At 43.5% G+C, this 13762-nt stretch overlaps 1 protein-coding gene across 1 annotated transcript in view; it reads right to left on the bottom strand.

Moving 5' to 3' along the window:
• Nucleotides 1–628: 628 nt before the first annotated feature.
• Timm17a (translocase of inner mitochondrial membrane 17A) overlaps nucleotides 629–13762 on the bottom strand; it is a 13962-nt gene continuing 828 nt past the window's right edge. The window contains exons 2-6 of the mRNA XM_028876643.2: nucleotides 11533–11632; nucleotides 10892–10955; nucleotides 7609–7737; nucleotides 5527–5637; nucleotides 629–1099 (exon numbers count right to left, since the gene is read on the bottom strand). Coding sequence (XP_028732476.1) covers nucleotides 1014–1099; nucleotides 5527–5637; nucleotides 7609–7737; nucleotides 10892–10955; nucleotides 11533–11632 — 490 coding nt within the window. The 3' untranslated portion in view covers nucleotides 629–1013. The remainder of the gene's footprint in view (nucleotides 1100–5526; nucleotides 5638–7608; nucleotides 7738–10891; nucleotides 10956–11532; nucleotides 11633–13762) is intronic.

Genomic DNA, 13762 nt, shown 5'->3' with positions numbered 1-13762 from the left:
CTTGAAAATCAGCTGCAGGGGACTTGAAACAATCCAAACAAGCAGTTTCTTCTTGCTCTTTGATTTTTTTGAGACTGCTGGCAAGTTTGGCCTTAAATTTGGATCCTCCTGTCTCAGCCTCAGCCTCAGCCTCTCAAGTGATGGGATTATATAGGTGTGAGCCATCATATCTGTCCTCTTTATTTTCAAGCACACACTATACCCTAACCCGCCCTTCTAAGAGTTATTCTCATACAGAGTTGGGTATATTGGAAGCAAGTTGTTCTGATGACTAGGAATCCAGAGATGGCAGTCCTAGAAGAGTTTTATATCTAGTATCTTCTTTTTTTGAGACAGGGTCTCTCCATGTAGCCCAGGGTGGCCTGGAACTCACAGAGATCCACTTGCCTCTGCCTCTGGGATTAAAGGTGTGCACTACGCCCAGCTACCCAGCATCTGCTACACCAAGACATCATTTTGTTTTCAAGCAAAGGATGAACACGTAGGCATATCTTTCAATTCTTTCCCTGTGAAATGATTCATGCTGATTACATAATCCTTCTCATATATAATTCATTTCAAGTAAGATGAGGAGTTGGCATAAACATGCATTATCTGAAGTATGCTCAGTATGAAAGGCAGACTTCTATAACTTTAAAAGGAAATGTCAAGTCTCAGGAACCTTTTATTGTCTGAATAACTGTACACAAAACACCAGGCAGAGAAGTCCTGAAGGAAACGATGGTCGACTTTCACTGTTATTTGCCTTTTGGTCCTCCATCTTCTAAGCATATGTATGCTCTTTAAATGGTATTAGACATTTGTTTTGATCACAAATGCAATCCGAGTGTGAATAAATAAACTCAGTATCTCTCTCCCCTCTGAGTCTCTTTTAAATAGAAAAATGTGCTAAATGTCTCTTCAGGGCCGCTGGGCCACCGCTGCCCCACCCACGGCTTTAAAGACTGTAACTTCATCTTCTGAAGCCCCACTGAACTACAGTCCACCCAGTGACAGGAGCCTGGGAAAATGTCCTACTGATACTGTCGGTAGTCTCCGAAGGGTGAGGGTGGTAACTGGCTTGAAGGCAGCTGTGAGTGGTCTTCAGCAAACTGAGGGCCTGCAATGAAGACAGAAAAGGAGTTTAAAACAATGGCATCCGATTAAAGAGCATGCCTCTGTAGAAAAGAAATGAATCAGCTTCAAAGTTACTGCCACACTGCAACTGTAGTTGGAATTTCTTTATAAGGATCTTGTGAGTTTCCACCAGAGGTCTGGAGACTCTTCAGATTTATCACAGACAGACTGGCTTCCCAGGTGTTCCAGAATGGATAGCCAGGAAATTCAGATGGATTCATAACAGAAAAATTAGTGTTTTGTTTTGTTTGAGACGTGGTCTCCCTCAGATTAGGCTGGCCATGAACTTGCTATATAGAGATGAGCTGGATCTCCTGATCCTCCTGCCTCCTCTCCCAAGTGCCAGGATCACAACTGTGCGTATCACCCTAGTTTATGTGTTGCTGAAGAGTGAACCCAGGGCTTTGTGTATGCTACTCACTCTACCAACTGAGTTATATCCTCAGCCCCAGAGGCAGCAGTGTTTAAAGCAACTGCTATAGTAAGTTTCCCTGGATCAAGACAGGACAAAAACGACAACAAAAAAACTCTGCTGTTTCTTAGTACAGTTACAGATATGTGTGCACATGTATGTGTGTGCACCAGTGTGCAGAAGCCTACAAAAGTCAGAAAGACTGGCGTTCCAGACAGCTATGAGCCGCCATGTGCGTACTGAGAACTGAACCTTGATCCTCTGCAAAAGCAGTAATGGGCTCTTAACGACTGAGCGTCTTTCCAGCCCCTCTGGATACATTTCTAAAAAGCTTAAAAATGTTCAGTGTATCGGTACGTGTGTCAATGTGCGAGTACCGTGGAGGCCAGAAGAGGGTGCTGGATCCCCTGGAGCTGGAATTAGAGAAAGTTGTGAGCTCCCCAATGTGAAGGCTAGAAACTGAACTCGGGTCCTCTGGAAGAGCAGCAAGTACTCTTAGCCACTGAACCGTCTCTCCAGCCCTTCTTGACACATATTTTAGTATCCATTTAATATTATGTTGACAGAACTTAAATGACCTTAGGAATGTTTTTCTTTGGCAGTAACAGGGTTAAATCCAGGGCCTCTGTGAAGCTATGAAAGCCTAAGTTTACCACTAAATTACAACCCCTTAGTTATATTTAAAAGAACTCACTAATCCAACTTAAATAACAACTGTGTGAGGACCATCCTGAAAACCAAATAAAGAAGTTTAAAAAAGACAAAGAACAAAACCAATAAAACAAAATCTGAAATGGGAAGCTGCCCCATAGCTTGTTATACAATAAAATTTACAGTTTTATTTCCAAAAGAGAGCCCAGGAACAACAATAACAACAAAAAACATTTTTTTCTTTTTTTGAGACTCTCACATAGCCCTGGCTAGCCTCAAAATTTGCTGTGTAGCTGTCTTGGCTGGTTTTATGTCCACTTGACACAAGCTAGAGTCATCTGAAAGGAAGTGTTCTGGTTGGGGGTTCTATTGTTATGAAACATCATGACCAAAAGTCACTTGGGGGAGGCAAGGGTTTATGTGGCTTATACTCCACATCACTGTCATCATCTAAAGATCATTTTCTCAACAGGTCCCTCCGGCTTTGCTTATGGTGTTCCATCACAGCAATGTAATCTTAACTAAGACAGCAGCCAAAGAAAGATGACCTTTAAAAAAAAAAGATGACCTTGAACTTTAAATTATTTACTTTATTATTATGAGTGTTTTGCCTGTATGTATGTCTGTGTATTACATGTATGCCTCACACCCTCCAAGGCTAGAAGAGGGCACTGGATCCCCTGGAACAGGAATTACAGATAGTTGTGCGCTGCCATGTGGTGCTGGGAATCGAACTCCGATCCTCTGAAGAGCAGCCAATGTTCTTAAGAGCTAAACCAAGTCTCCAATGCCCCTTGTTCAATTCTTAAAAGCACACCCACCGCACATCTCTCTTAAAGTCTCATGTAGGCCTAGTTGATTTTGAATTTGTTATGTAGCAGAGGCTAGCCTTGAGCCTTTATCCCTCTACCTCCATCTAAGTGTGAGATTACTAGCTTGTGTCATGCCTGGCCAAAAGTCCATCTCTTGTCTAAAAATAACATGCATCACGTTTAGGGGACATCTTTATAAATGGTGAGATTTGATTATTAGAAAGGCGACTCTCAGTGGAATAAAACTAAGTTTTTGTTACATATAGTTATGAATGTCTAAAACTATGAAACTCTGTTTTATACTAAATCAAAAACTGAACAGCAAAATTAGAATGTGACCATCGTAAGAGTGCAAACTTAGAACAAAGTACTAAAAAACAGGATGTAAAATGAGTAGGGCATCTGGATCAACCACTAACATCTACTGAGTAGTGTGCTCAGAAATCGTGCCAAGATCATAGCTCTCCCTTGGTGCCTCAGGGAAATCAAATCGAGAACGGTCTGTTTGTAACTCTATGCTGAGTCTTACCAAGCTCCAAATAATTTTCAACATGTCTTATTCCTCCCATTCTCTTCCTCAAATGCCAGGTCAAGTTTTTTTTTTTGTGTGTGTGTGTGTGTGTGTGTGTGTGTGTGTGTGTGAATGTGTGTGTATGCATGTGTGACATTGCACACATGTAGAAACTACGGGGAAACCTCACCTGTGGCTTCTCAGGAGCCCTCTACTTCGTTTTATTTTAAGACTTGTTTTATTACTATCTATCTATCTATCTATCTATCTATCTATCTATCTATCTATCTATCTATCTAATCGATCTATTTGAGATGGGTCCTATTGTGTGGTCTTGTCTGTCCTGGAACTCACTAGATAGAGCAGGCTGGCCTGGAACTCAAATTATCTGTCTACCTTCCAAGCGCTGATATTAAAGACCATCATGCCCAGCTTTAAGATTTATTTTTAAGTGTGTGTGTGTGTGTGTGTGTGTGTGTGTGTGTGTGTGTGCGCGCGCGCACGCGTGTGTAGGTGCTCTCAGAGTCCAGAAGAGGCTGCTGGAGCCCTGGAGCTGGAGTTACAGGTAGTTGTGAGATGCCTGGTGTGAATGCCGGAAACGGAGTCAGGTCATCTACAAGAACAGGAGGAACTCCTAACAACTGAGTTGATCTCTTCAGCCCCTAACTTGTTTTTGGAGACAGGGTCTCCCAGTGTCCTGGAACTTTTAACCTACCATGAGATCCAGAGTGCTGGGATTAGAAGCATGTGTTACCATGCCTGACTTTTTTTTTTTTAAACGTGTTATGGGGATTAAGTTCATGTGAATGGGAGTTAATAGCTAATATCCAAGGGATATTTCCATTTATACACTGAACACTTAGATAAGAAACTCTGAAAGTTAATGAGCAGATAGCCATCCACACCCATCAAATGATTAGCGAGTCCACAAGTTAACTCTCACCTTTCCGGTAACTCTAATGTGATCTCCCACCCTAACTCCAGTCACTCTCCATCAGTCTATTTTATACTCTTTGCTTCTACTTTGGCGTTTCAGGACAGGGCTTCTTTGTGTAGTCCTGGAACCTAAGACATCTGCCTGCTTCTGCCTCCTGAGTGCTGGGGGATTTAAGGCCTTAGCCACCATGCCCAGCCTATTTTATACTCTTGAAAGCAAGTAAAACTATTTGTGTAGGATAATCTCATGACTCTGCTGTCGGTCTTAGCTCCCTAGAATGTAAGTCCCTAAGGTCAGGAACGTCTTCCTCACTCCTCTCCTGTCAGGAACTGTAACAGTCCTGCTACACACATACACAGCAAGAAGTGGTCAACTACCATCATTATTACATATCTGAGCATCTTTCAATGACCAGAAACTTCTCAAAGTAAGTAAATGAACACTGATAAATCTAGACGTCTACAAAGAAAGATGAAGACCAAATTATGTCACCAAACAATCAAGTAGCCAAAACATTTGTTACCTATTGATTATAAACATGATTACAGGCCTATTACTTTAAAATTTAGTTTTTGTTTATTTATGTGCATTGTCTGTTTGTATGTGTCCCACACACGTGCAGTGCCTGTGGAGGCCAGAAGAGGTCAACAGATCTGCTTGCAACTAGAGAGGTGTTACAGGTAGTTGTGAATGAAGGAAGTGGGCACAGGGCACAGAACCTGGACCCTCTGCAAATGCAGCAGGAGCTGGTAACTGCTGAGCCAGCTCTCTAGCCACACCTATTATTTTTTAAACTAGCATTTGAGCTTATCATAGGTTCAAATAATATGCATAACATGAAAGTAAAAATCACAAACCAATTCTTTCACACCTTTAATCCCAGCACTCTGGGAGGCAGAGCCAGGCGGGTCTCTCTGAGTTCGAGGCCAGCCTGGTCTACAGAGCGAGATCCAGGACAGATACCAAAACTATACAGAGAAACCCTGTCTCGAAAAAACCAACAAACAAAAACACATTCTTTTTCTTAATGTCAGGAAACCATTCCCATGTGTATGAACTTAGAGCATTAAGGAGAAAAAGGACTTACCATTGGGAAACTGTGCAGAGGCAAATCTTGTCAACAAGATGCCAGCTCCTTCAATCAAAGCTAGGAGAATGCCTCCCATCGCAGCTGACCCAACCATGGCTACCGGCCCATCTGAAGACATTAATAACAACGATTACTTTAAAGGAAAAGCTATCCATATAAATCTTATGTTTCTCTCATTCTCAAACTCTTCCACTGACCAAGACCCACAGTCAGCAAGCAATGGCTGAGAGGTCAACTCCAGCCCACAGCCTGCTTTTTAAACAAAGCTGTGGTGGTCTGAACAAGATGGCCCCCCTGAGGCTCATGTGTTTAAATACTCGGTCCCCAGGTAGTGGAACCCCTTGGAAAGGACTAGGTGGTGTGGTCTTGTCAGAGGTGTCTGTTTACTGAGGGTGAGCTTTGAGGTTTCAGAAGACTTGTGCCATCCTCTGCCTCCTGCTTGTGGATGGAGATGTAAGTTCTTGGATGCTGCTCCAGCCACCTGCCACCTGTTACCCCTGCACCACCACCAAGTATTCTAACCCTCTGAAACTGGGAATCCTAAATAAACTTTCTTCTTTGTATTGCCTTGGTTATGGTGTCTTATCACAGCAACAGAAAAGTAATCAATATAAAAGCTATATTAGGCCGGGCGGTGGTGGCACACGCCTTTAATCCCAGCACTCAGGAGGCAGAGCCAGGCAGATCTCTGTGAGTTTGAGGCCAGCCTGGTCTACAGAGCGAGATCCAGGACAGGCACCAAAGCTACACAGAGAAACCCTGTGCACTGGTGAGGTGGTTCACACCTTTGACTCCAGCCCTCAGAAGCAGAGGCAGGCTAGTCTACTAAGTTCCAGACAAGCCAAGGTTAAACAGTAAGACCCCGTCTCAAAACCAACAACAAACAAACAAAAACAAAACAAAACAACAACAAAAAAAACAACCAACAAACCAGATCACATAGTCCATAAGTATAAAATATTTATTTCTGGCACAGCCAAATGGCTCACTAGGTAAAGGTGCTTGCTGCCAAGCCTAATGACCTGAGTTCAATACTGGGACCCACAAGACAGAAGAAGAACCAGTCCACAAGTTGTCTTCTGACTTCCACATGCAGCATGTACAAACTCCTCCCCCCACACGATATTAAATTAATATAATAGAGGAAACTACTTTACTATTAATGCCTGACTTTTACAAGAAAAAATTTAAAACTTCTAGCCTAAGCCCAAAGGAATTCTGGTTTGTGCTGTCCTGAAGGTCCAGAGGACGATCTTTATGCCATCCTAACAGTTGGATGTGGCAGTACTGTTAATTCAAGAGATCTTATGAAACTACAGCATCGAGATTTTGGCATTCTACCATTCACACCAGCAATAAATGGCCAGTGTTCTTAACCACTGTAATACACCAGCAAGAACTTATGCCCTCCAAGGGCCACACACCTGTAATCCCTGAACTGGAGGAGCACGGACAAAAAGAGAAGGTATCCAAGGTCATTCTGAGCTATGGAGGAAGTTCAAGGCCATTCTGGATTACATGGGACCCTGTCACCAGACAGACAAGCAGTGGGCTGGTGAGATGGAATCAGTAGGTAGAGGCACTGAATTCAGTTCCTGGAAGCCAAGTGGTGGAGAAGCAGCTCCTGCCATTGTCCTTTGTCCTCATCTGGCACATGTGCCCCCACCCACAAAGAAATAATGCACTACTAATAAATTTAACAACCCCGTCCTTTCCTGCTTTACTCTTACTTTCGGATCACCATAAATTTTCATTGTGGACCAAATCAGGCGAGTCTCAGTTTCATACATTACAGATTTCATTAATTTTGGTTTGGTTTTTTGAGACAGGTTTCTCTGTGTAGTCCCGGCCATCCTGGAACTCCCTCTGTAGACCACGCCTGCCTCTGCCTCCCGAGTGCTGGGATTAAAGACAGGTTTTCCTAACTGAAGGCAGACGAGGGGGCTCTAAACCCTGACTCCCACTAGCACGTCCAGTGATGGTTTCCTTAGCGGCCTGAGGCTACAGGTCAGTGTAGGCCCGCCCAAAACGTCCAATCCCAGAGTTGCCGAGACAAACGGCGCAGCAGCGCTCACTCACTTCTCGCTGCCAGGATGGCTCCTGTCAAAGCACCGCTAGTGATGGAGTTCCAGGGATCTTCTTTGCCTCTTATCTGAACCATGCTGCAGTCGATCATGGAAAACAGCCCTCCCCAAACTGCAAAGCTACCTGTTTCATAAAACAAAACAAAACAACAAACAAAAGCAACTCGCTTAAATTTCTTTTTTGTCTTCTCTTATATTATTATTAATATCATAGTCAAGTAAGTGTGCTTTGAAGCCAGCCCTGGTTATCCAATGAGTACATCTAGGAGAGAGAAGAGAAGGCATTTGCCTCTTAGAGTCAACACCCACGCTTAGTGTACCTCTTTCCACTAACTTGTGCTCCCAGCTAATAGTAAAGAGTCTTGGGGCTGGAGACAAGACTGACTCAGCGGTGGACAGCGCATGCCGCTCCTGCACAAGACCTGGGCTCGGGTCCCATCACCCATGTCAGATAGCTCCCAATCACCGTGACCCCAGCCCAGGGATCTGATACCCCCTTCTGGCCTCCATGGGACCTACATACATGGGGCAGACACACAGAAACGCACAAATACAATATAAACAAAAATAAATCTTAAGAAAAATTGTAATAAGATCTCCAACTCTTCTGAAAGGGGGTGGGGGCAAGGAGAGAAAAAACAAAATCCCGGGGCTAGATTAGGTCAGTGGTGGAGCTCTTGACCAGCATATACAGAGCCTGGCTTCAATCCCTAGCACCATAAAACAAGCAAGAATGAACAGATAAGCCTAGCCTACATAAAGCTGCAAATGTCTAAAAACTTGTAAATCACTCTTTTAGAATAATACACCTTTGTTTAAACAAAAATACTCCAAACCAAAGGCTCCTGTTTCCTTCTGTTCATAATTTAGTTTTTCATCTTTCCTTTCTTCGTCAAGTGTCACAGAGCACCTGCTCTGACAATCACCAACAGGAACACAGAGGAAACACGCTATTCTGGACCACATCACAGCACATGCTGAAGAGGCAAATGAGCAAGCTAGCTGGAGCCAGGGAATGCCAAGGAGTCAAGACACAGGAGGCCTAATCACGTTTTATTTACCCTCTAAATCAGTGGTTCTCAACTGGTGGTCGAGACCCCTTTGGTGGTTATGTATCAGATATTTACATTACAATTCATAACAGCAGCAAAATTACAGTTCTGAAGTAGCGAGGAAAATAGTTTTATGCCTGGGGGTCAGCACACCACGAGGAACTGTATTCAAGGGTTAAAGTGTTAGAAGGCTGAGAAGCACTGCTCTAAAATCTCAGTGTGCTGGGAAACAGGGTGATGCTAAAGAACAACAAACTGGGCTTCAACAAACATCTGAACCACATCACCCAGGGGCTTTCTCCAGTTCTCACAGGTTCAGGACCAGCTGAGCACAGAAGAAGTCCCTCATTTCTGGTCCAGCTGGAGAGATGGCTTAGGGGTTGAGAGCACTGGCTGCTTTTCCAGGACTCAGGGTCCATTTCCAGCACCCGCATGGCAGCTCACAGCCATTTATATCTAGTTCTAGGGGATCTAGACCTGCTTCTGGCCTCTGTGGGCACCAGGCACACAGTTGGTGTATGTACACATGCCAGCAAACCAAACCACAACATCTGTTCCTGAGAAACAGGGCCAGGGAGATGGCTCAGGGGCTCAGAACACCAAGCATGATGACCTGGGCACCCACATGGTAGAAAGAGAACAGATTCTTACAAGTTGCTCTCTGAACTACACACACACACACACACACACACACACACACACACACACACACACACACACCAAACAAGTAAAATGCCTGGTGCCAGAGGCCAGAAGCAGGCCTAGATCCCTTAGAGCTAGAAATAGAGATGGTGTACAGATACCATGTGGATGTGGGAATCAAACTGGAGTCCTCTGAAAGAGTAGCCAATGCTCTTAACCCCTAAGCCATCTCTCTAGCCCAAGTGTTGAGTCTTTACCATGACTTATGAAAAATAGTCAGCTCTTGATCTGATGTTGTACCTTTGTATGTGAACATAATTTCCACACTTAAAAAAAGTGTGAAATTAAAAAAAGGTCATCTCTTTTCTTCCAGCTGCTGAGTAACAAAGTTTTGTAAGTGCTGTGTTTTTATAGTCTTCTGATATTTTGCTCTGGTTTCTGCACAATTCTTTTTTTTTCCAGAGCTGAGGACTGAACCCAGGGCCTTGCACTTGCTAGGCAAGCACTCTACCACTGAGCTAAATCCCCAACCCCTTCTGTACAATTCTTAATGTCAACCTTGGAGAACCCAGTTTAACTGGTCTCTCTGATCCTTTACATCACATTTCTCTTCAGCATCATGCTATCCTAAAACTACCATTTCTGCTTCTCCAAGTCTGAGCTTTGAACACAGTCCTTCTGGAAAAGGGGGTTTATGCTGCCTAGTTTTATGTCAACTTGACACAAGCTAGTTATCTGAAAGGAGGGAATCTCAATTGACAAAAAGGCCTCCAGAAGACTCAGACATAATGTGTTTTCTTAATTAGTGATTGATGGGGGAGAGCCCAGCCCACTAAGAAAACAGGATGAAAAAGCTATGGGAAGCAAGCCAGTAAGCAGCACCCTTCCATGGCCTTGGCATCAGCTCTTGCCTCCAGATTCCTGCCCTGTTTGAGTTCCTGTCCTGACTTCCTTTGATGATGAATAGTGATATGGAAGTGTAAGCCAAATAAACTTGCTTTCTGGTCATGGTGTTTTGTTACAGCAACAGAAATCCTAACAGCTGGGCGGTAGTGGTACACACCTTGAGTCCCAGCATTCAGGGGCCAGAGGCAGGTGGATCTCTGTGAGTTCGAGACCAGCCTGATCTACAGAGCCAGTTCCAGAATAGCCAGGGCTACACAGAGAAATACCCTGTCAAAAAAAAAAAAAAAAAAAAAAAAAAAGAAAGAAAGAAAGCAAAGAAACCCTAACTAAGACAAGTTAAAACAAAACAAACATTGAATACCTGAATGACAGAAACAAGATTTTTAAAACATAATAATCCAATTTAACTTTCCAAACAAAGCATCTATCAAAAAGAACTTACAGGGATACTAGAAAAGCAGAGTAAATGAAAATCACTAATATAAAAAGAAAAAAGATGAAAGAATTCGCTGGTTGAACTCCTGTAATCTTAGCACACAGGACGCTGGGGCAGGAAGTTTGAGTTCTGTATGGGGATGAATGAGGAGAGGTGAAGAGAGGGAAGGAGGGCAGACAGGCACAGGCAGCCTCACGTTCAGGTAAGCAGGAAGTCTGTATACACGGAAACATTCTCCTTACCTCCCAACTGCGGAGCCCTGGTTTTAATAGCTGTCAAACTCCCCCGGAGTCTGTGGCTTACTCCCTGTAACAAAAACAAAAGGAAGTGGTTCTAACTGTAACAGATCGGGGCTGCAGAGACGGCTCAGTGGCTGGGAGCACTGGCTGCTCTTCCAGGGGACCCAGGTTTGATTCCCAGCATCTACATGGTAATTCAAAACAGTCTGTAACTCCAGTCCCAGAAGATCCCATGCCTTCTTCTGGCCTCTGTGGGCACCAGGCATGCATATGGTATGCAGACAGACATGCAGGTAAAACATCCACATACATAAAACAAAGATGGCTGGAGAGATGGCTTAGTGGTTAAGAGCACTGACTACTCTTCCAGAGGACCCGGGTTAAATTCCCAGCACCCACATGGCAGCTCACAACTCTGTGTAACTCCAGGTCCAGGGGATCGGATCCTCAGGCACCAGGCACCAAGCAGTGCATAGACACACATGCAGACAAAACTCCCATATACACAAAAAATAATAATGAGATAAAAATATATGTAATAGATTATAAGTGTAATATATTTCTAACCCACTGATGGGACCATGGATATCATCAACCAGCCCTGGCTTCCAGTGAAGATAAAATAAAACCAATCACCCACTCACCACTGGAGAATTTCGAAAACCTTTGAAGGCTTGAAAGATACCGCCACCTATGGTACCCATGGTAAAGGCACCACCACAGTCATCCACAATTCGCCAGGGGCTAAAAACAGGGGAAAGAGGGAGAAAGATGACCTTATTTCTCATAAACCATACAAAACAGAAAACTTTCTTTGCTTAATAAATGAAGGGATGCAACAGATTCCAGTGTGGGGTCCACTACAGCCAATAAACTTTTAGATTGTAAAATAGGGGCAAAGATACTAAACACATCCATAGTTATCCAGTCTCAAGTCCTTGAAGGCAGAAGGATTTAACATCACATCTTCTTTTAAAGAATGGTAGTATGGTGTGGTCTATGCCTTACTAAATTGTCTGGCCTCAAGCTGGTACTTCATCCTCTTGAGTGTCGGTATTACAGGTCCGTAACATCATACTCAGGGTTTTATTCACTCACAATAATTTGTCAGAAGTCTGTTCCAAGCTAGGCACTATAAGTTTATAGAAATTAGGGAACTCGGCTGGGCAGTGGTGGCGCATGCCTTTAATCCCAGCACTCGAGAGGCAGAGCCAGGCGGAACTCTGTGAGTTCGAGGCCAGCCTGGGCTACAGAGTGAGTTCCAGGAAAGGTGCAAAGCTACACAAAGAAACCCTGTCTTGAAAAAAAACAAAAACAAACAAAAAAGAAGTTAGGGTATGCTCCATTGGCATTAAGTTTTTTTTTGTGTTGTTGTTTTTTCAAGACAGGGTTTCTCTGTGTAACAGCCCTGCTGTCCTGGATCTCACTTTGTAGACCAGGCTGGCTTCGAACTTAGAGATCCGCCTGCCTCTGCCTCCCCAGTGCTGGGATTAAAGGCGTTCGGCACCATGGTCCAGCATAAGTTTTAAAGCATGAACCCAATGAAGATTCAGTAGCTGCAGACACATTTTTAAGTCTGAAGTCTTTTCAGGATAACTAAGTTCAAGACAGCATTTTAAACTTTAGTTTGCATCTAGTTAACACTAGAATAATATCTTCTAATTATAAGTTACATTTGTAAACCCAACATCCAAATGTGGCACCCTAACTTATACAACACTGAAATCTGAGTAATTTGATCAGCAGGTCAGAACGACTACTCTAGGGACCTAGCAATTCAAAGTCTGTCTCGAACCCAGGACCTGACATATAACATCTCCAGCCTTATTAACTGTATTACTGTAAAGATTTATGTAAGTTTCTCTTTTGTGTATCATACAAAGCCTATTTACGCACGCACACACGCACGGGCACGGGGTGAATTCTGTTTCAGCCGACTCTCAGTGGAGTTACCACTCTTCCTCCACCACCTCTTCCAGATAAAAAGCTGGTAGTTCACTGCTGGCACACATCATCCACCATGTTTCCAATCTAAATGAATTCTGTGAGACAAACACTGAGACTACTGTCTCTACAGTGTTCATATGCTATTTGGGCAGGCACAGAGAGGCTTACTCGGGCTTAGAAACAATTTCACAACGAAATCTAAAGGTAGCAAAGTCACAGAAATTTCTCAATCTATCAGACAGTCTCAAGAGATAAGCAGAGAGCTGGGAGTGGTGGCGCACGCTAGTAATCCCAGCACTTGGAAGGAAGAGGCAGGCGGATCAAGAGTCAGAGGCTAGCCTGGGCTACATGGCAAACCCTGTCTTAACCCCCAACCTATGGCCCCTCCCTACAAAAAGACAAGCATTATAGTGAGCAGCCCACGGACATCAGTATAAGAACAAGTATGCTTTTAAACTTACCATTATTGCCCACAAGAATCTGAATAATTTTCCTTTAGAGCTCATAATCTTTTAACCTGACAAAAAGATTATGACTATCTCCTCTGAAATGAACAGAGGCTCAGACAGAAATTAAGCAGCCTGCCCCAAAACGAATAAGGAACTAGTAGAGCCAACTAAAAGCACAAATTTTGGTACTCCAAACTCTTTCCACTGTATTTATATAGTATAAAGAATTCAGAGAGAACAAACAGTAAAGGAAGTATTAAGACGATGATCAAACCCACATACTGTTTTAGATAGTACTGGTAACCCTCTCCGAAGGAGGAGAGTGTGGAGACAGAAGACTGAAACATATCTTTGGGGGTGGGAGCACAGAGACTGCCACCAAATAATAAAGTCCCAGGAAGGCACACAATCTGAGGATACCGATTCTTTCTCATTATGAACGGAAACAAAACCAGACTAATCTAAATATCAAAGTTTA

The sequence above is a fragment of the Peromyscus leucopus genome, chromosome 15, assembly GCF_004664715.2.
Source record: "Peromyscus leucopus breed LL Stock chromosome 15, UCI_PerLeu_2.1, whole genome shotgun sequence".
NCBI lineage: Eukaryota > Metazoa > Chordata > Mammalia > Rodentia > Cricetidae > Peromyscus > Peromyscus leucopus.
This window is presented reverse-complemented; position numbering and strand designations above follow the sequence as displayed.